Source organism: Pavona decussata, unplaced genomic scaffold, assembly GCF_977016875.1.
Source record: "Pavona decussata unplaced genomic scaffold, jaPavDecu1.1 SCAFFOLD_474, whole genome shotgun sequence".
In the NCBI taxonomy this organism is placed as follows: domain Eukaryota; kingdom Metazoa; phylum Cnidaria; class Anthozoa; order Scleractinia; family Agariciidae; genus Pavona; species Pavona decussata.
The window spans coordinates 35,547-58,672 of record NW_028145810.1 but is presented as its reverse complement, the minus strand read 5'-3'; the positions used below and the strand labels follow the sequence as shown (position 1 = coordinate 58,672).

Below are 23,126 nucleotides of genomic sequence, written 5' to 3'. Positions count from 1 at the left end.
TGGTTGAGATGTTGCTATCTTGCAGGCAGGCGATTATTTTTATTGTATGTTTTTTTGGCTAAAACGCTGACAAAATAGTTGGCGTCTTGGGATGTTCTATAGTGAGAAATTATTTAAGTTGGCATGCTTAATGATTTTCCGATTCTCATCTGTACCTTATGCAGCCTTGGGGTGTAATGGGAGCGAAAACTAGACCAGTAAACTTGGTACCTAACTAGAAAGCAATATGATAAAATGATTGATTGACTTCTTGTCTCCATGACGACAACTTTGTCTCAAGTTTTGATTTTTTTGTGAGAAGTATTAACTTTTTTATCATAACGTACTCATTTTTATACCATTTTTAGCCTTATTTATTAACGTCATCGGTCCACTTTGCGGACACAAAGGAAATAGTTTGGTACATACTATATACCTTATAAAAAGTCTCATTGCCTTACCCTTAATGGCCTTGAAATTCGGAATAGTATTAAGCTATACAGTGACGTCTGTGTGTTTAGTGGCCTATACTGGCTTTTAAAAGGTGTTCTCCCATTCATGGAGTCAATTTGACTACATTAAGTATTTTTTTTACGGGTTTCTAACGTGGCATGTTCCCAACGTTTTTAAGAGTTGGTATAATAACAGTTAATGTCCTTGTGCGCCAGACAAATTCAATATGGGTAACAACTATGATGTGCCTTATTTCATGCTTTTTGCCAGGAGCGGTGAAAGATGTTCCGTTGTAATCTCGTACAAAAGTTTCCTTTTCTTTTGTAAGGCTCACTGCGACTTTCCAGGAAATAATTGTTTGTCATATTAATGACGTTACGTTAGTCTTTTGTCGTCATCTTTCCAAACACGAGCACGTTACTTTGAAGAGCACATGATGGCCCTCTACTTATAACAATAATCTCACAAAAGGTCGTCTCAGGTTTTGTTTTATTTCTATTCCGCGGCATGAAATCTACTTCATGATTTATTTTAACTTTAAAATCACCAAGGTTACCAACAAGACTTTGGTATCTTCAATTGTGAAAAGGCAATACTGTTAACGCGCAATACGAAGACAAACTTAAAGCAAGATGTCGCACCTCAGCCGAGTATCAACCTTTGTTTTCCTGTCATACGATATAAACAGTCAATAAATATAAATTACTTCAGATTGACACTTGAGATTAGTGAGGTAAATTGACAGATTTTCTTTGGTAAGATAAGGCAGTAGTAATCTAGGACAGTGTTTTTAATAACTCACTTTATTAGAGCAATTGATTCTGTTTACCCGCAGGAGTCATTACTCCAATAAAGATCAGTAATTTGAGCAATTGCGATGGTGAATAAACACTTCTCCAGCATGGCAATGCTTACCTTGCTATTTGTGCTGTTTTGGAACAAGAACGGCGTTCTCGCCAGCCAAGGTAAGTTCACTTCATGCTTCTTTTCTTTGCTCCAGTTAAATTATACACGGACAACCGTGGTATTACAGGCCTTATTGCCATGTGATATGTAAAATGTACTTATTGTCACTTCTGGTAGGCTGTGCAGTATGTCTTAATGTCATAATTTTCTGTTCAGTAATTGCATCTGCTTGTTTGTGCACACCTGTGTGCTTGACGTTGATTAAGTTTTGTCTTTAACAGAATGTGGTTCAGCGGTAAACAACTCGCTTTCAAGTCCTGGATATCCAAACAACTACCCAAATAATATGAATTGTAGTTATTCGGTTCCACTTCCAGACGGCATGACGCTGGTTACTTTTGACTTATTTGACTTAGAGTGGCATGAAAAATGTCGGTAAGTAATTTAACTCTATTATCATAATATTAGGGGTAAGTGAAATGGTTCAAGTTTAACCCTATGTCTCTTAGAGCCGGAGAGGGGGATCTCCCCACCCCTCTATAACTTCGAAATTATAAAAGCATTGACAATTAAACTTGGAGAATTGATATAAGATTGAATGATGTTTCGTTTGACCTTCACAATCGGAAGTGAAGACGTCATTTAAGGTGGTAATATATAATGGCGTCATGATTTCAAAATGGCGGCCATCTTGGACCCGCCATCTTGGATTTCTGGATTTCCTTAAAACTTCAGGAAAGCACTGAAATTAAGCGAAAAGTATTCAACACGATCAAAGGAGCACTAATATGAGGTAGAAACACACAATTTACATTAAGAAAGGTAACTTTCTTCATTTTAAAATGAGATTTTCCTTTTTCTGAAAAAAGAAAAAAACAACAACAACAACAACAACAAAAAGCAAAAAAACGGCCGGTCAATTTATGATATCATAAAAGTCGATAAACACTAAACGACCGCACAAAATATTCCCCAGATAAATTTTTGAAAGGTGCTGAGGTTTCATGGCGTTTACGGAAATGTTAAAAAAAATAGTCAGGTTCAAAGTCCCCGCGGCAGAATCCAAGTTCTTGCTTCGGACGCACCGTTTACTATTTTTATCAATGTTTTGTCGCGTGGTGGCATAAAGCTTTACAGCGCTGGTGAATCAGATAATTTATAAGCAACATTTGTTTTAATGAATTAAGGCCGTATCTTTCTATTAATTACATGTTTATAACGATCAGCATTCTCGTGTTGCGCGCTTGGTGAAGCCGGCAGCACTCCTGCGAATTTGATCGAAAGCGAAAATCGCCAGCGATTTTCGCCAACGATTGGTGCAAACACACTTGGCGATTTTTTTTGCCGATCGAGGTGATGTGGCAGTTTTAAAAATTCATGTGATAAAATCACCCAACCTGCTCGGTTGGCTTTACTGGCGATTCGCAGTAATGACCGTAGAAAATCGTGGGAACGGGCACATTTAATTGGCGAATGCCGGCGAATTTAAACGCCGGTATCTGACATGCCAGATATCGGTGATTTTATGCGCCGATCGAAGCTATAGGCGAAAATCGCAATCACACCTGGCGAGTTTCGCGGTTATCGGCGTATAAAATCGCCAATTAAAGTGTGTCGCCGGCTTAAGCGGTTTTCCTCCTTGGCTGAGTGTTTCACGAAGTGCCTTGAACAGCTCAATGGTTTTAAAAATTTTTGTCCTGTAATCGCAATGAATCCTCGTAGAATTAAGAATATATCCTTAATTAATCCTTAATGTAATTAATCCTAAACTCTACTCGGCCTCGAGCAATTAAAATACCTATTTTCCACTCATGCGCAATTTGTTGACATTCATGTTGTCCTAAAAACGACGTTTCAATTATTGAGACGTATAAATCGCTGAAAGTAGATTAGATGCAAAAGGTCTTGAACACATTTTTATCTCAAACAAGTACTAAAAAATAAAAACAAAACAAAACAAAAACTATGTTAGAAAGACACTTTAAATAAATTATGTGTCGTTTCTGGGGAAAAAACCAGGATAGATTTATTGCTCGAAGGTTCGGGGTCATCGTGACTCCATTATAAAGAGACTAGTTAAAAAGCCTGAGGTACAAGATAAGCATAAATAAGAATAGACGGCCTAAACAAACACCTTGGCGAGGATGGAATCCGTTAGTACGTTCAGTGTTGGTTTACGCATGCGAATGTGTGAGCATTTCTCTAACGAGGCAATCAAATTTGCCGCTACATTTCGCGATGACGTGAAAATTGCTCGGTGAAGCGTTCAGGCATTTCACTATTGTGTTGGAGGTGTTCTGTTTTTCTGTTTAAGTCAGCATTGAAAAAAAAAAAAAAAACAAGAGACCAGCTGTTAGACATTTTTTTTTTCTCTTTAAGCAACGTGTCTCATATAGCAGTTATCCGAGCAGAAGAAGCCTGATTTAGGATTACTTGATAGTGGGTTGGAAAACGGAAAAGATAGCAAGCAAGGAATAACCCACTTGAGAGAAAAAAAAATAATAAAAATAATAATAATAATAATAATGATAATAATAATAATAATAATAATAATAATAATAATAATAATAATAATAATAATAATAATAATAATAATAATAATAATAATAATAATAATAACACTACGGGCAGTTGAAAAGAGTACCAGCAAATCCTTTTAATTAAACGTGCGAAAGTGTCACCGAACACGAAAAAGATTAAAAAAAAAAATTTCACTAGACTCTCATATCGAAGGATGGGACTGGCTCTAGACGAAGTGATCTATCGGCCACAGTAAAGTAATTTTTCCATTTCCGCCACATTACTCTTTATAATTAGAAAAATTATTTTCCTTGCAGTTATGACTATTTGAAGATTACTAATGACAAGAAAGAGTCTTTCGGCGTGTACTGTGGGGAGATGACTGGAAACTCTGTTTCTGTATCTGGAGACCAAGCAATAATAACATTCTTCTCAGATATTATTGTTGTAAGGAGAGGATTTCGGTTATCCTTCACCACTGGTTCACCTGGTAAGAACATACCGGCTGAAGAAATCGCGCTGGCATTAAAATTATAGCAAAGAATAATAATAATAATAATAATAATAATAATAATAATAATAATAATAATAATAATAATAATAATAATAATAATAATAATAATAATAATAATGATAATAATAATAATAATGATAATGATAATGATAATGATAATGATAATGATAACGATAATGATAATGATAATGATAATGATAATGATAATGATAATGATAATGATAATGATAATGATAATGACAATGATAATGATAATGATAATGATAATGATAATAATAATAATAATAATAATAATAATGATAATAATAATAATAATAATAATAATAATAATAATAACAGCAGCTACTTACTAAAACTTGTTTCAAGTTCATTTGTTATTTCTAACTTTGCAATAGCACAAATTTTCATGGAAAATTCCGTCAGACAAACAACTGTGGTAACTGCTTCACCACTTGCAGAGAAAGCAAAATATATGCGGGTAAAAGATTATCCAGTTCTTTGTATCTTGCGAAAGCCAGGTTTGTATCCAGGTCTGAAGAAATCTTCAATGGCTGTGGTTTGCATCCCTACATTTCGTTGCTACACCTAGCTTCATTTTTTTCTTCTTTTAAAATTAAGGTTTAAATTTTTTGTACAAATGCCACTTCCTAAATTCAGTCATGTCATTTTATTGCCAACGTCACGTCATCATTGACGGACGGTTTTCAATTTAATCATCCTCATTTTAGTTGCACCAAAGGTTGTGTCACCAGCTCCTGTCGTGCGAGCGGTGTTAAACGCCACGCGTACGTTGTGCACAGCCAACGGAACCCTTCCTATATATATGGCGGTGATAAGGAACTCAACAACTCTTGTCAATGCAACAAACACTGCACGCATCCGAATAAAAGAGGAGGGAAACTACATATGCCGGGCGACAAGCAAATATGGCACTGACGAGAGAAAGTTCATAGTTGTGGAAAGTGAGTCACGAAGATTATTTCATTTAAAATGAGCTTAGAAACTCGCACTCTTGATGTTTTTTTTTTTTTTTGTGACCAGTTTTTCATATGTTACAAATTGTTTATTTATTTTTTCCTATTTATTTCTGATACTAGAACTCTTTAAGTTTGATAGTATTAAAGCAAGGAAAACTTAACAAAGATTAATGATAGCTTGCTCAAAATGCTTCTATGAGATACTGATGTCACATTAACTTAGATATGCGTCCAAACGTCCATGTAGCGACCACTTTTGATCCACCAGCTCCCCTTTTTATTATGTTTGCTCTTATTATTTTCTCAAAAGTTTAAAAGTAATCATAAGTGAATAATCGGCAAACATCTCTGATTGGCAAAGCCGAATTTCTCAAGAGTCAGACCCCCAACCCCCCCCCCCCCCCCCTTTATAATTATCCCTGGACACCAATTTCTATTCTTTTTTTTTTTTGTTCGAGAACAAATAAAGATTATCCTTCAAGAGTCACCAAATTTGGTGGCTGTTTTAGGCCACGTTCACAGCGTACCAGACGATTTTTCGACCGGTTGAAAATTCGCGCGATTAGGTGTTCTATTGACACTGAACCACGCTAACCGTATGAAATTTAAACGTCTAGCTGTTCAAAAATTCGACCTCCAAATTTGAAGACGAGTTTTAAGCCGATACGGTCCAAAATTTCACCTTGACCGTCTAAATTTTGGTACGGCAAAGGCATGGTTACATTGATCAATGCGTGATAACTCAGCTGGAAAGATAGAGGAAGAAACTCTAGATTGCGAACATGGAAAGTGTCGTTTTAATACTCGCTTTGCTTCGAAGTAGTACGGTCTTAATGCAAACAATTGCAAGAGAGGATGAAGGACTCTATTCGTGCGAAAGTACTTGTGTAATTTTCGCACCCTGTTATATTAATTTTCGCGCCAAGACCGTTTTAAATGATGCAATTTGCATAATCTGTTACATTGTTCCCTTGACAATGGAGTCATGATCACTCCAAAACGTTGGCTTTTATCGTTCGTTTTTGCTGTTATATGCTTGAGCAAATCTCTTATTATTATTATTATTATTATTATTATTATTATTATTATTATTATTATTATTATTATTATTATTATTATTATATCAGAAACTTACATCAGAAACTGCGCAAGCCAGAATTTAAATAGTGACTTTTTTGTCAGTCGTCTACTTCAGGATGGTTGAAAAGTTACAAACTCGCGTTATATGTGATTCGACTCTAAGAAATTTCCAACACTTTTTGTGAACAAAAAGTTAACATTTAGTTGCAAATAACCGATTTACGCTTGCTTTTCGGTATCATTTCAAAGAAAAAACTCAGTTTTACTTAGTAATCCGTTTCACAATTGTAAATAGGTTTTAATAGTTCTTTTTTATACTCTTATCTTGTAAATAAGCAATTTTTTTGAAATATGTAAATAAAGAGATTCTCCCCATTATTATTATTATTATTATTATTATTATTACTATTATTATTATTATTATTATTATTATTATTATTATTATTATTATTATTATTATTATTATTATTATTATTATTATTTTGTTAATGTCTTCATCGTGACTGATGAGTGGCGTGAAAACTTTCCAATGTCCAAGGCGAATTTCGTGAAAATTTGTGATAAGGTCAGACCTTTTTTGCAGAAGCAATCTACAACTACAGTGGAACCTCGATTTAACGAAGTCGCTGGGGACCGGCAAAATTTGTCCGTTAAATCGAGGGTTCGTTTTAAAGAAAACCTCGATATAACGAACTTGAGGGGAAACGATCAAAATATTCGTTATATCGAGGTCATAGTTAATGATTGATTTGTAACACAGGTGACTTCTGTCACACCATTCAATGCAATCTTTTTCACCCAGAAGTGACGCGTTTTGAGATGCAATTCATTAAGCATGGTGGCTTTAAGAGTAAATGTCAGTAAAAATCGAGGAAAATTCAAAAAACGTGGCCACGGTCAAAAAATCGATTTCGCTCATACTTTGTCAGTTTGAAGGCCTAGGTAAGTAACTGAAGGAAGGAAGGCTGAGGAAGGCATCCGCACTGGAAAAAGGAATAAATTTATTCCAATCTATGAAGATATTTGAACTTTCAAAACAGCTCGTCCCTGTGGGCTCAGGTAAGCAACCAATTACTTGATGTTCTACCAAACAGAAACTGTCTCCAATGAATAATTTTTAGTCTAAAAAAAGAGCAAGGTTTATTTCACGGTCAGGGAAGTATATTTTCCAAAATGTCGAAAGGCACGGCCTTTCTTTTCAGGGTATGTTTGAGGGTATGTTTGTCTCAAACATACCCTGTAGAAGAAAGGCCGTGCCTTTCGAAATATTGGAAAATATACTTCCCTGACCGTGAAATAAACCTTGCTCTTTTTTTAGACTAAAAATTATTCATTGGAGACAGTTTCTGTTTGGTAGAACATCAAGTAATTGGTTGCTTACCTGAGCCCACAGGGACGAGCTGTTTTGAAAGTTCAAATATCTTCATAGATTGGAATAAATTTGTTCCTTTTTCCAGTGCGGATGCCTTCCTCAGCTCCTTGCATGCAGTGACCAGAAACAACTTCTGGGGTGGTGCAAAGATTACCCGTCCTTCGCCAACCTATACCTAACTTGGCACGATGAACCGGACAGATAGTCATATCCGATAAATTCGCCGGCTTCTGAAAACATCTATATCTCGCCAAAATTAATTCTACCTCCGTTTCAATTCCGGAAAATTTCAACGACTTTTTGTGATTTTTTATATCCCTGTTACACCGCGTGAGTGGCGTGACGGAAGTTGAAGAACTTGTGCGTTCGTCTGCGCCGCAAATCCCATCAGCAATATTCAAGAACGAACAAGACATCGCTGTTCTATGAACTTCCCCGACAATAAACTCTGGTTTTAGATACAATGTTTCACAGATAAAGATAATTCCATTTATTTATTTATTTATTTTTTTAGGGAACGATGCAATTTTCGTGAGAACAGGTACTTCTGATTGGTTATCGACGGCATAAAGCTTCTCATTCTTAATAAAATCAATTCTAATCGTTTCAGTTTGAATTGATGTTTTCTTTTATTTTTATTTCAGCAAGTTAATTGGGGAGCCTGGCACATCGTTGAGTAAGATATTTAAAAAAAGACTTATTTTACATCAACAGATGTAAATATCTGTTTGTTACTGTACTAATTGTAGCTAAGTCGCTCGGGCGTGACACAGATTAGGGAGCGAGCCTGTGAGACTTAATTTCAGGTCGTGGTAGTTTCGGTGTTTCATAGTTTCTTTTACCTGTGTAGACAATATTTAACATCACAATAAATACTTTAAAACGGTTCAAACCGCTAAAAACGTAAAACCCTCCCTTTGGCCGAGGAGTTAATTTATTCAATAGCGCTTTGTTATGTGGAGTTGTAGATTTCAAAGGCGCTCAATTGGAATTTTATCGAATTTTGATCGGCGTTCATGCAAAAGTGCTACTAGATCCTAAAGATTTAAAAACGTAGACCTAAATATCAATGACTGAACTATCTTTGGTTATAATATCAGAGGATTTGAAGAACTACCGGTCAGCTTTCTTCACCGCTGAGTTTGGATTATTTTACACCTTCGCGTAAATGAGAAAAGTGTGTCTTCTTAATCGGATCTCAGTTCGCTGACAAATGAGTATAGATAAAAATTATTGCCATGGTTTGACTAAGGAAGAATCAATGTATTCAATTATACTTAGGAAAGATTCACAGCTATGTAAACGTCTGTGTAGCGAGAAGCTGAAAAGTGTAAAATTTCGAGTTTCCGCTAGGTGAAATCCGAGCTTCCGGTAGGGTGACCGTTTTTCGTGGTTTTCTGCCGTTAAATGGAGTATTTCAAAAAACTAACCTCATATCCTTCAGTTACTTACCTAGGCCTTCAAACTGACAAAGTATGAGCGAAATCGATTTTTTGACCGTGGCCACGATTTCTTTGATTTTTCCCTTGCAACAAAAGCCTGGTAAAAAGACTGGTAAGCCTGGTGAAGTCTGGTTCAACCAGGCTTACCAGGCTTTTGGTATGAACTCAAGTCTGGTTAAGAGTCTGGTATGCCTGGTTTTACCAGCCTTTCCTGGTTAGCTTGGTCAAAAGTTACCTAAAAAGCCTGGTAAAGCTGGTTTCGGCGCGCAAACTAGAACCTGAAAAGCCAGGTAACCTTGGTTTTACCACGCTTTCAGGGTGAGCGTGGTTAAAACACCGTACCTGAAAAGTAGGGTTAGACGGGTTTTCCCAGACTTTCAGGGTAAGTGTGGTGGGAAAGCATAACCTGAAAAGCTAGGTTGGCCTGGTTTCCCCAGGCTTTCAGGTTAGGTATGGTTGGCAAATATTACCTGGAAAGCAAGGTTTAGCCTGGTTTTCTCAGTAAAAGGGTGCATACGCAGCTGTAGTAGGAAAACAAACTAGAAAAACAGAGAAGTCTAGCTTATCCAAGCGTTTTTTCACGTTTGCTTTGGCTATAGTTCTACTTTACTACGTTCTGTGATTGGGTAGCAAAATGTGCGCAAATTTCTTAACCAATCAGAAACAAAATCATAAATCACAATAATAACAAAATTCCCATTCAAGTTCAAGTAGATTGTAACAACTTTTATTGCAAACTCTTGTGCAATTTCTTACACTTTCCTTGGAATTTAAAACGGAGAATGTACATGTACACATGCTGAGAAGATAAATTCTTGACAGCTACAACCATAAACTTTGTAAAGAAATTGATGGTTAACAACTTTCTGAGAAAAAAATCCTTTTCACACCAATGCCTCCGTGGTGTCAGGAAAATAATACATATATCATAAATGATCTGATGTTTACTTCATTGAAATTGTACATGTTGCATTATACAACTCTTATCTGATTTTGATGTCAATGATTGCTCTGTTTCTGCTGCTTGGAAATTTATTATTCTTCTTCAGGAATGGACCTGGAAAAAAGGTGAGGAAATACATGTGTAAATATTAATTTAAAGTTACACAATTATTCAGTGGTTCTTAGAGGATGGGAGAGCCTACAAAAAATGTTTAAAATGCATTAAAATACATCTGTAGTTACTTGCACCTTCATTTTCATGATCTCAAACTTTATGGCATTTGAGCATGATTACAAACTGCATAATACACAAAATTTGGTTCAAAGTTTTTTTAACGGTATTTCTTTCCCCAAGGTTCAATGCTTCATAACTTGCAATTCACAACAAAGTTGAATACAATGTTCTAACAATACAGTGTATAATGATAGGTACATGTATTTTCAATCACTAAAATAAATTGCAACAAGGCGGATAAGGATTTGTTATCCACCCCAATGGTTAAAATGCCTGTTTTGCCTACATATACATTTTGCTGACAAGAAAGAAAAATTTTCTCCACCAACAATGTCAATAGTTGTCAAGCAAAACAAGGGAAGCAGTTAAATAAATATTAATTAAATTGATATTAAAATTATAGCTGAACTGGTCTGCACTGAAAAGGAGCCATCTGATTGGCTCCGTGAGTGGTGCAAATTTGTCTCTACACACCGATAAGATGGGCCACTTGTGGTACAATGTATGTTTGAAAGGAACAAAGTGTTTCAATTTTGACAAAAATGTTCTATTCTAAGCTTATTGTCAGTAATACTGACAATCACTCTTAAGTAGCAATAATTTTCACTTTTGAGCAGACGCGCAGCTTTCGTTCACAAAAAAAACGAGACTTTCAGAAAAGCGACTTAAACTAAATGTTCCAACATAGAGGTTATACAGAAAATTGTCGAAGTAAACAAGGAAACGGACTTTAGTGTTGATATGTTGCACTACCCAACATTTTCGAATTTCAAAGATTTGATGTTTTTGCTTTAATATCTGTATCTTTGTTTTAAAACACGGAGGACAAATCTCAGTGGAACTGACTGGCAAACGGAAAAACAAGGGCATTGGACTAGAAATTCCGGTTACGTATTCGTTTTATCACAAGAAGCCTTTAAAAGTGAATAAGTTAATAGAACTAACAAAAGACAAAGAAGATAGAGCAGAAGTTACAGTCGAACCAGGTCAAGCGTACCCCCCTAGATTCTATTAATGAATCTATTATTTGAAAATTGAACCCCTTAGTCGTTTCAAGTATTTAAATCAAAATTAGATTTCTGATTGGATTATACGAACCAGGGTACAAATAATGCATGAAACCAGAAAACCAGAAAGCCCGCGGGAAAAACTCCTCTCAATATATTCAGAGCGGCAATTCTTGATTTATATAATAGTGGATTTTCCAAAAAGCAGATTTCTCGTGATTTACAGCAGTCGACGCGTACTGTCAGAAAGAAAATTCGCCATTTTAAACCAGGCACGGTCCTGTCGCGTAAATTTAAACTCACTAATGATCACTAAATGAACATTTTACGTTTGTACACTTGCGTTTTTTCCGTAAGTTATTCAAAAACAAAAATGAAAAAGGACTGGAAGCCGGCGTTTTATTATAATAAACGGTTCTCTTTTTGAGGTATATGCAAATTTATAATTTAGCGAAAAGTATGCGAACTCACAATGGAAGATGTTCATTTCAGTTGACCTTCGACAATGGCAGCACATGTGTTGCGCTATTCGTCGACGTATAATGGACAGTCTGGTGAAATAATAATATATACCAAACTTTTTCATGCTACAAGGTAGGTAATGCTATACATGAAAGATAAATTGGAATTTTTTCAGCCCGACTCATTTGCAAGCGCTTGACTCTGTGCTTTTGCCATGACCAAATTTGCATAACGAATTATATGAATGTGTCAACAACATGCAGGAACAGTTTGAACGGACGAGCTGTTTCAAATGTACTGTAGTTTGAATTTTACAGGCTATTGCTTTTACTGTTAGCGCTGATCTATGTTCTGCGAATTTTAATTTGATCATTGATCCGCGTTAACAATGAATAAATGAATGCATTCTTTGAAACGACTAATGGGTTCAATTTTCAAATAATCGATCCATTAATAGGGTCTAGGGGGGTACGCTTGACCTGGTTCGACTGTAATTGATGTCGAAATACTATAGTGCCAATATCTAATATAATAAGCCGTTGACTGAAAGGTTGCTGTCTCTTTACCATAAGGATTAAAGGATTTGTTGACTGTTGATCTGTTCAGCGTGTTGCGTGTCGCGTGTTGACATTGTAACTCATTATATTGAGGTAGATTTTACGTTTGGGTTTCCCGATTATGTTCGTTATATCGAGGTTCTATTCCATACATTTTACTGTAACTTTGGCCGGGACATAGAATATCGTTCGTTTTATCGAGGACTTCGTTAAATAGAGGTTCGTTAAGTCGAGGTTCAACTGTATGAGATCCTCAATGAATGTTGAAAAACAAGTAGCTATAATACCTATCGGACGAGGGGAGATACCTAAAGGTTACTGATGCACTCGGACTCAGGGGAAATCAACTGTGTCTGAAACGCCTTCAGGCGTCGAATCTTTAACCTTTTTATCGCTACCAATGTTGGCCTCTCTTTTCTTCGACGCCATTTTGTATTTAGCAAAGTAGTGCCCTGCGCATGGGCAAATTGTAAAACCACCGACAAAAGTTAAGGATACTTCCTGGGTTCGATAGGGTAAAAAAGGGAAAAAAACATTTTTTTCGACCAAATAGAATTTGGGGATTTTATCTAACATTTACTGAAAAAAAAATTGAAAAATATTAAAAAGCGCGCGAGATATTTAGGAAAAGGTATTTCCATCTAAAAGTAAATAAATAAAAAAGGTGTCATAATCTTCTTGGTGCGAGACGCCCCAGAGGAATTTTCGCGGCAAACGCTTCATCCGGGAGCTCTTATTTCAGAAATAAGCATATTTTGTTTACATCTCGCCTGCAGAAAATTTCTCACTTCAAATTTTATATTCTTTGCCGGCGCTTCCCACCTGGAAAAGTCATCAAAAAACGAAAAGAGCCTGTGGATAAAATCCCGGAAGAAGCCAGGGCCTAAGAAAAAGGGAAAGATAGGTTTCAGCGAAGATCGAAAACGTGATCTTGCAGAGAGCAACAAAGGCTCTTGGTTCGACCAAGAAACTCTAGTCGACGTTGAAGGTTCTGTTGAAGGTGATCACGAAGAACTGGAGCAGCGGCCTTCAAATTAATCCACTGTTATTGGATCAAGTACACAGAGGTCGATTACCGTACAAAAGTCCTGCAGGGTAACTTTGCAAGCGTCCTGTGAAAATATCAAATATCATATTCTGCATCCTCTGGGCCGATTTCTTTCTTCTGCAGCGAGATGAAACAAAATAACGTTTTACTGCGCGTTTGTAATGAAACATTGGAATAAAATCAGCAAGAATTAGACCGATGAAATAGAACTCACCAGAAGCGTATCAGCCCACGTGTAATACTGGAGATAGCGCGTTCTGCGTGGCCCTTTCTCTCGCTTTTTGCTTCGCTCCACGCTATCTTGAATATTTCTTACGAAGAAATCACCATCGTACCTAAATAACAGTAAAAATGCGATTTTCTTTCATTATACATTTCCTTTGATACGAAATGAATAATCGCTTTAGCTTGAAGCGTAAATTACATTACACTCAATGAAAACGAACAACCTACCCAATAGATTTCATCTCTGTTATCGGTGCACTCCTCCGAGGAGTGCACAGTTTGGCAAACTGTCCGCTGACGCGCTTCTGGTTTCGTTAGCCTTGGTTTTTCCCCGTTTTCCTGGTTGATTTTTACGTTTTCCTTTCGCCACTTTCCCCATCTCGCTCGATCACAACAGCGGAGTCTAAAACGTGTCTGCAACGCGATACATTTTCCGCGAAATTCTGTGCTATTGTTGTTGACGCCATGGGGTCCTGTTGCTCGATTGGCTCGCCACCTAATGAGGTGTCATAATCTCCTGTGGAGGCTTGTTTTTCTTGCACACCTTTATCGGGCGAAAACTTGCACTTGAATTTTTGGCAGAGTATGTCGACTTTGAACGAATTAATAGGGTATGTGGTTTTGACGGATTGTCGTGAAATTTGGCCAGAAGATTTGAGGAATAATGACAAACAAAAAGGTGTCAGGGAATTTTGATTTTCAAAATATTTTTCCCGCGTGGCGACTGTTTACGCAACACGGCTCAAATATTTTTTGCTACTCAAACTTTAGACGTGGATATCTAAATAACCAATCAGAATTTCGAAAAAGCCTGACACCTTTTTGTTGAATGATGCCTTGTGAATAACACTGTGCAGCGATTTTGTTCTTCGCGCGGCGTTCGATAACCGATTAATTCAATGGAACGACCATCGGTCGATTCAAGGTTCTACTGGCTCCTGGCACTTAAAAAAGGAAAAGATCGCTCAATTATATTTTTTTATAGGAAACTACATTTATTAAGCTTTATAATGATATATAGTTTGTTAGAGGTTTATTAAAACTTGCGCGCGTACGATTTTTTTTTTTCCAAAGGACACCCGCGAACCCAGGAAGTATCCTTAACATTCAGAGCAGAGCAAAAATGTTGAACAGTTCCGTGTAAACAAAAAGTCCGGTCAAATGTTTCAACCGGCGGAAAATTTGTCCAGTACCTTGTGAACGTAGCTTCAGTTATGCATATGCAAAAAATCGTGTAAACGTCGCAAAGATCAAGTGTGCATAGTACCCACCTCCCATCTAGGACTGGATGGGGTCAACTCGCTCTGAGAACTCAAAAGTATATAAATTCGCAGTTTTCAAAAGCTCTCTTATTTGAAACGATAGACGGATGGCTGGATGGATGGATGGATGGATGGATGGATGGACAGACAGACGGACAGACAGACGGTGATCTACATTTTTTGTGTTCACGGAGTTTAAAAAGGACTGTTTACATCATAGCAGCATCATCAACAGAACAATAACATCGTGAGTGTGTGTGTGTGTGTGTGTGTGTGTGTGTGTGTGTGTGTGTGTGTGTGTGTGTGTGTTTCATATCCACATAGAGGAATAAAAAAAGTACATGTTAAACGCTTCTCTTTGATATTTACTTTCCGTTGACCTTTTTTAGCGGCTTGCCCGGAACCTTGTGTTTGTTCACCCTGGCGGTACGATCGCACCTTGTTAAATGTTTCGTGTGTAGGGAAACAACTGACCTCAATTCCTGGACCATTACCAACCGATACTGGATTGCTGTAAGAACGCTCCTCTAGTAATAACACAATAACAACACAATCATAAGTGAAACTCGGACCCGAATGGCAATTCCACGCTCACCGTTCATTTGTGCTCATCTGGAAATGTTGCCATAATACAAAAGTAGTAATTTCAGTCCAGACGATTCAAATTCTATTCAGTTTCCTTCTGTTCTTGTGGCTCAAGAAAACTATGCAAACAAGCTAACCCACACCCCCCTCCCCTCCCAGCTAAACGCAGCAGGGTTATTAGCTCTCATACCTATCATTAAGTTTTTACACGTGGTAAGAAAAAAGAAAGAAAGGAAAAAAAAGTTGTAAAGAAGTGACACATATATCAGTTAAAAACATTTTTTTTTTTATTTCTATTAGGATTTATGTGCGTTATTAGTGACACGAGCTCTAATTTTTAGAAAAAAAAAAAAAAAACAAATCGCTATTCCCAATGTTTTATTATTCTGATAATAGAATAAACCGAGTTTATGTCTTACTCATTTCAATGAACGAATCCATTGTGGCATAAGCTGGTTATTACTTTTTCTCCTTCTTTTGCTTTGTTGTGTATGAGCTTCAGTTTGATAATGCGTTCCAAGCTCAACATAATAAGCTTTTCTTTTTTGTTTTCTTCTATTCCTTTTATGTCTTGCTGGGAGCGTTTCAAAACATAATGATAAGGGCGTTTATGATCGACATACTCATAATCATGAGAAAAAGATTGCAATAATGTTGGTAATTATGCCTGTGTCCTTTAAGCATTAAATCGTTTTTTAAATCGACGATTATCCCTTATTGATTGTAAAGTAACGTTTACCTATGTCATTGGTCTCGTGGGGACTTGTCTGATAACAAAATAGTAGATGTATCTCTTGGACTTCTCGTTAATATCACTCACCTAAAATCTAGAATCAGAAATCAATGCAACTAAGAAATTGATTGAAGATTTGGTTAGCCCAGGATTTGAATCCGATTTTGAACCGGCCGGCTGCCTTCACCACTCAGCCACTGAAACAACTACGCTGCCAACGTGACTTTTTATTAACTTATAATGACAAGCTTCTGGTAGACATTTCAACAAATTTTCTGGAATCATGATCACCTCACTACACTCCCGCTAGATCGGTGATGCACGGCCAAATCAACAAAAGAAAATTGATTTCTATTCCGCGCCCCCCTTAATGAATAGAGAGGGAGGGGACTAGAAATCTATTTCCTTTAATTGATGGTTGTGTTTATTAGAAATTTTCTGGAATGTTTACAGCTCCATCTTAACTCATTTCTATCTATTAGAAAGTATCTCTCACAAAGGCACAAGTTACAATTCGTGCTAACAAATTAGACGACCGCATTGAAAAACTAGCAAAGAAAGAAGCATTTCAAATAGAAGAAAGAAGCATTGATTGCTTTAGATGACCAAAAGCCTAATTTCCACTACCATCCGACGTGCCGTCTTATTAATTAACCCTTCCAAGTCAGAATCGGTATAATAACCGAACAGAGCCTCGATGAAATTATCACCTCTATCATATGGAGCAGTTCTTTATTAGCGGCCAGGGAAGAAACATGGACGACTGTTTCAGAAGAAGTCACTTGAGAAACTAGCCAAGAAAGAGACATTTGTCGGTTTAAACGACCACAAGCCTAATTTTCACGACCATCCGACGTGCGGTCTTACTAACCCTTTCGAAAAATTGGTATAATGCGCGAACAGATCATCGATGAAATTACCACCTCTATCACATGGAACAGTTCTTTATAAGAGGGCGTGACAGTTAGTTTCCCACATCCAGAGAACAAACATGGACAACTGCTTCAGAAGTTGTCTCTCTCAGGCGACTTGTTAACAATCCCTGGAAAACCTTATTCAAGAAAAAATAAGCCTATAAAATGGGATTATGCTTCAACGGTCATGTAGAAAAATCAAGGCAATTGAACTGCAACTTTGTTCAGAGAGTCTCTAAATCTCTTTATAGTCTTAGAATATTAGGGTCTTACCCTATATTTTGTTTAAAGCCATCCGTGATAGCAGAAAACTCAAAAGTTAACATGAACATATGATAAATAAAAGAAGTTTGATTATGATCGACTTGTTGGTATAAAATTTATTTATCTTTTGGCTCCTTTGAGGAAAAATGAGTTTCAAACAAGGCCTTGTCTTTATTATTTATTTAGACAAAAAATAAATTGGTTAGCCAACACTAGCAAAGATGTACATTTATAGCTTATACTACACAAGTAACATGAAAGCCATATGCATTAAGGTGTGATTATTTGTTCATAGGAACTTGACTGACAACGAGCTGAAGAAACTGCCCAAAGGAGTTTTTGCTAACAATACCCAGCTGGGGCGGCTGTAAGTATAACTTCTTCTTTGTCTGTGAAATAATAATCGAGGTGCTGGTGTTGCCGGAAAAGAAATATTGTGTCTCCTATAATAAATTCGTTTTTGCAGCCTTTATTCATTAACTAGGCATGAATCAATTCTCAATCAAAAACTACAAAGGAGTCTAAAATTTACTGGTCAGAACACGTGGTCTTTTAAAAGTATCGCCGTTTGTGTTGTAAACTTATTGGGGGGGGGGGGGGGGGCATGCCTTAGAAGGTAAAAAAGAGGTTTAAGGATCTTTGGTTATATTTGATGCATACAGAATGGATACGCCTTCCTGCAGTGGTCATCTCAACAGTATTGGGATGAAAAATTTATCACAAAAGGGTAAACGGGAGTTGGATGACGCCATTTATATCAATACAATAATTTTTGTTGTTTGCATTCGTTGGCTGATACGCTGCAATTTAACGTATTCCGTAAGACAAAGATAAAAAGAAACACGGTATCGTAGCGCAACGTCCACCTCTATTGCAACATTTTTACTTCAATTATATTTACAATTTACAATTATAAGCGTATAAAGTGTAAGCTTGTTGGGTCCTTATTGGTCGTCCGATGTAATAACCTTTGATTCTGTAACGCGGGAATTTGAATGACGGTATATTTGGGCTTATAACTGAAGATTAGAAATGTAGCGGCCTTTGCGCGTGATATCCAAGGGACTTGAAATTCCACATATTTACATATTCACGTATTTCACATATTCCTGACAAAAACACAGAATTAAAAGAAATCCCGCCATTTATAAGTGTTTCTGTGTCTACTTTTATGAAGTATGCATACTTACTGTCTCTTTGTTTTCAAGTAACAAGGAAGTAGTCGGAAGTAACGACTCTTTTGTCAATTCACTCATTCCATAAACTGACGCGGTCGTATTTTTAAAAGTTTTAGCCAATAAAGTGTGTGGATATCATGTAAACTTACTAAGAACTTGGACAATCCGCATTTTTTTGTTGGTAGGTACTTAAATAACAACCAGCTGAACTAACTGCCCAAAGGAGTTCTTGAACCTTTGTTTTGTCTTCCTGTTTTGATTTTTACACAAGTCAAAAGACGTAGTCATCTAGAAAAAAAAAAACAATAGAAATTTATTGAGCCGTAAGAGCAATTGAAAGATCTTTGCTTAGGTTTGATACGGAATTTATAAGCCTTCCCGTAGTGTACACGCGAACAGTATTTGGATGATAAATTTGTAACAAAAGGGGAAACGAGAGTTTCATCACAGCATTTATATTAACAGAAGAGTCTTTGCGGATACGAGTAAAAATAGAGCTGTAACCAGGATAAGACATATTGCATTAAAAAGCGTTCTGTGGTTAAAAAGATTAAAAACATGAGCTTTCGGCTATCAGTCTATAGCCTTTAAGGAATGAAAAATGAGGCGCGTAAACGGAAATATATACAAAAAGGGTGCTAAAACTTGAGAATAAAAAAAAAAGTGTGAAAAAAGCTAAAAGATAAAAATGGAAATGAGGTCTAATTACAATAAAATGGAATATTGCCTAAGCAACGGTTTTGAATTATCATCCTCGTCTACAATTTTTGCTGTGTGTCAGGATTCGAGTGTTTTATGAACGCGGTAATCGCCTTTGTCTATGGCAAAAGAATTTTTGAAATCAATGCAATGATTGGTTTTCCACGCATGGTTGGCAACATTAGAACCATTAGAACAGTTCTTCAAGTTCCATTGATGTTCCTTTTTGCGGGTTTGGAAGCATCTTCCGGTTTCTCCTATGTAGTTCCAAGGACAGTCTTTACATGGAATTTTGTAAACAACATTGCATTGAAGATCCGAGGGTTGTCTGAACTTCGGAGACGGGAATTCTGTTTGAAGGGTTTTGAGTGGTTTGTTGACAACACGGATATCATTTTGCTTTAAAACCAGCAAAAAGGAACATGGCAAAATATGGCCTTATGCTATGGTATCGCGATTTTCCTATAGTTCTGTCTTACGAGAGAGACGTCAATATCACGCGGTATTGCCGTGTCACTTTTGCGGGCTGTGATTGGTCCCAAAATAGTAATTGACATTGCGACACTGAGCTGGGTTGCCCACGTACGCATCAAATTCGAAATGTTCTGCCAAAAAACTAGCCTGTGACTGGTCAAAACTGACTGTGACTGGCGTCGCTTTATTCAAATGGCTTTTCAAACTCTCATGCAGAGTTGATTGAACTTTCCGTTTACTGATTGAAAACGGGCTTCAGTGCTCTCATTTCAACAATTTTCGTCGAATTTACCACTTCACTGGAAATCTTCATTACAAATGGTATGTTCATTATACAATACTTTTCAATTCATTTTAATAGAAACCTGCAGTTCTAAGAGATCTGAAATTCCGGTTATTGATTAAATTATCAAAACTTCAAAACAAACTTCCAAAACAATCACGCCTCTCCAATTAAAATTATTCTGATTGTCTTAAGCTTAAGTCTTGTAAATTAATTTTTCCATTAACCGAGGCAATGTCACTTTAACAACAGGTTAACATTGTCATAAAATGGAAAGTCACTTGCCATTTGGGAAAACAATGTTAATCTGGCAAGAGTTTAAAGTGGAACAATTAAATAGATTGCAGAACAACTGTCGGTGTTCGGCTCTCGTCGCGTTTACAGTTGTGGCCGTGCTATTGTAAACAGCTGTAGAGCATCTTCCCGGTTCTACCAGTCAATCAAACATTTCCTTCTGGGTTTGTACGGCGTTTTCACTGTAGGACTGGATGGGGGCTGGGTTGGCGTTGCTAGTGAGCTCAGACATTGCCAGTAGATCGAAATGACCTCGAAGACTTTAAATAGCTGTTTTTCGACCCGACGAGTTGGTAAAGTTCCCTTCCTTTTGGATTTCTACCCTCTCGACCATTTTTTTCATGATGTTGGCCAGTCCGTCTCTCTTAAGTGGAAGCTTCTTATACAGGCTGTCTTCTCTGGGGTTATCGATGGGCTGCAAATGAAATTCGCCGATACTCTGACTGGTCTGTGGCTTAAATACTTCTTCAACGCAAGGTACGGATCGCTCTCACCACCCTTTCCTTGAAATATTTTGTTGTTGTGCTTCCGTCTTGCTTTTGGGTTGTCAGTTTCCTCAGTTCTCCTTTTTGTGGAATGTTTTATGTATTCATAGAAGATTCCTCGGTCTGTGAAGCAGTTGAATTGTTCTTGTCGGCCTCTCATGGCTAACAATCTGGTGTTGTTCCACCATATAAGATGTAATAACTGTCGCGGAATTATCCCGCCCAATAGCAACACTCGTCCACAGCTTATCTATATATGACTTTCATCTAACGGATCAGCCCTGTTAGGACGGTTTCCTTTTCCTTCACCCTTTAGTTGCTTTCTTTTTGAAGCGAGCTTCTTCTTAGGATTTTCATCCTCACAGCTGTCGAAAGACTCGTCGTCCTTTCTTTTGAGGAAAAATCTTCTTATAAACCATTTTGGTAAGTGCTCAGGGCGGACGGCTCGTATTATTCGCCAAGCCTATCTTTTCTTGTATCTCGTATTTCGAGAAAGAAGTGCTTAAACACGGAGCGATCCTATAAGACCAAGCTGAACAGTTCAGACTGTCAATCAAAAATCCCAAACGCGCGTATCGGATTGGTTGATTACCAAAGGTCTTATTTTAGCACGTTCAAGTTCCCGCAACTTCGATTCCAAAGGAAGTGACGAGTTGGCGGAAAAGCTGTTTTAGTTCGAATTATTTTGTTTGAAAATCAATCCAACGAATATGGCTACAGGAGAAGAATTTAGAAAGTTAAGTTATCCGTCTATTTTGAGATCGGAAATTCATTTATCGGCTGGTAAAATCTTATCCTTTCGAGATATTTCCGAAATGATTAGGATAAAGTTCGTAAACAAACTCTGTCTCGAAATAGGTTGTTCTTCTGAATCCGGCTTCCGAGATGGAATCGCTTCGATCCTTTGTGTCGTTTAGTGGGAGAGAGCTAAGTAAAGACACAAAGTCGGGAAGCGAAGCCCAGAAGAAACAACGGAGCGGGCAACGGAGGAGAAAAGTGAAGTGTCTCAAGTGGCGAGTGATCGCACGCGAGACGACGGAGCTGGTTATCTTTTTGAAGTCGGCCTCTCCATTGCTTACTGTATAAACTTAGAATACATTTAGTACTGGCTAATTTTAATACTGATGTCAGAGCCATTGCCATTATCATTTCAGCCATAAGATACATGAGAGCAACATCAGGTCGTGTTTTGTTTATATCTTTGGTGATTTTTCGAATTAGCAAATTATGCAAATATGCATGATCAGGTACGAAATGCGTTTAGATGTTTTTATTTTTGACTTGTGCATAGAAGTTTAGAATTCATTACTGCCACTTCCAGCGGATTAGTAGAGTTAGTTTTCACGTACGTGATCGATAGATACACAAGCGGTAATGAACTTGAACCCAATATAACGACTCGAGCGGCCGTTTAGCGGAAAACATCTGCCAAATTTTGAAAATCCCGCCAGTTTTGGCGAACAACACAGACTCGTTTTGGTTATCGGCATGTTCAGATGGAGGGATACAGATGTCCAGTTCGTCGCAGGCTTCAGTTTATAATGGTTTCGATCTTTGTGCTGTGTATTTGGTAGAAAGATTTCGAATTTCGAGGTAAGTTTCGTATAATCTTTCGATTGCGGCAACGAAACTTGATTATTTCCGTTATTATCGTTAATATCCCTAATTTCTGGTGTTTTACAAGATATATAGTTAGCATTTAGCTTATTTTTATTGATAAATCGATTCCCTCTTCGATTTTACAAACGATAGTTCTTCTCTCTTTTTTCTTCGACCGTTACCGACGTCATCCACCATTATACTGATCCGTTTGGAAGCCAACAAAGCGCTTCAAAGGGGGCGTGTCCTTCCCTTTTATAGGATCGCTCCGTGTTTAAGCAGGTCGGAAGCGTTGGCTTTGTTGATGCTTGTCAACTGCAGTTTCTGGCCATATCGATCATTGTACCAAGCTTGAAGGCGACGAACAGCACTCAGTTCCTTTGACAGTGTTCTTCGCGACCTGCTTTTTTTTCTGAAACCTTCAATCTCCTCGTCGTCTAAGATAACAATGCACCTTCTTTTCTTTCTTGGCTCAGTTTGGGGCTCAGTTTCGTTAGCTTCCGCCTCGCTATCTTCACTTGGTGACTCTCCTGTTTCGGTTTTGGTATCGACGTTGTCAAACAACTCTTTGAAAAAAGTACCGCAAATATCAACATTTGGCATTTTGCCCAATTCATCACCACGGGAAACGATATGG

The 23,126-nt window shown here is 37.3% G+C and overlaps 1 protein-coding gene across 2 annotated transcripts; it reads left to right on the top strand.

Annotated features, from left to right (window-relative positions):
* Nucleotides 1–1,688: 1,688 nt before the first annotated feature.
* Nucleotides 1,689–17,880, top strand: LOC146450240 (mannan-binding lectin serine protease 1-like). Of its 2 annotated transcripts, none has more exons than XM_085100587.1 (4): nt 1,689–1,773; nt 4,176–4,348; nt 5,101–5,334; nt 17,773–17,880. In XM_085100587.1, exons 1-4 carry the CDS (start codon nt 1,721–1,723, stop codon nt 17,778–17,780), a joined length of 468 nt encoding a protein of 155 aa, XP_084956713.1. In that variant the 5' UTR covers nt 1,689–1,720; the 3' UTR covers nt 17,781–17,880. The 2 variants fall into 2 exon arrangements, with proteins under 2 accessions (XP_084956713.1, XP_084956712.1); XM_085100586.1 differs by lacking the exon at nt 17,773–17,880 and adding an exon at nt 15,371–15,565.
* Nucleotides 17,881–23,126: the final 5,246 nt, after the last annotated feature.

Bases quoted from the DNA above. Each gene is read 5' to 3' on its own strand.
- LOC146450240 (XM_085100586.1), top strand. From the start codon at position 1,721: ATGACGCTGGTTACTTTTGACTTATTTGACTTAGAGTGGCATGAAAAA. The intron at 1,774-4,175 runs GTAAGTAATTTA...TTTTCCTTGCAG, and splicing joins GAGTGGCATGAAAAATGTCG to TTATGACTATTTGAAGATTA. The intron at 5,335-15,370 runs GTGAGTCACGAA...GACCTTTTTTAG, and splicing joins AAAGTTCATAGTTGTGGAAA to CGGCTTGCCCGGAACCTTGT.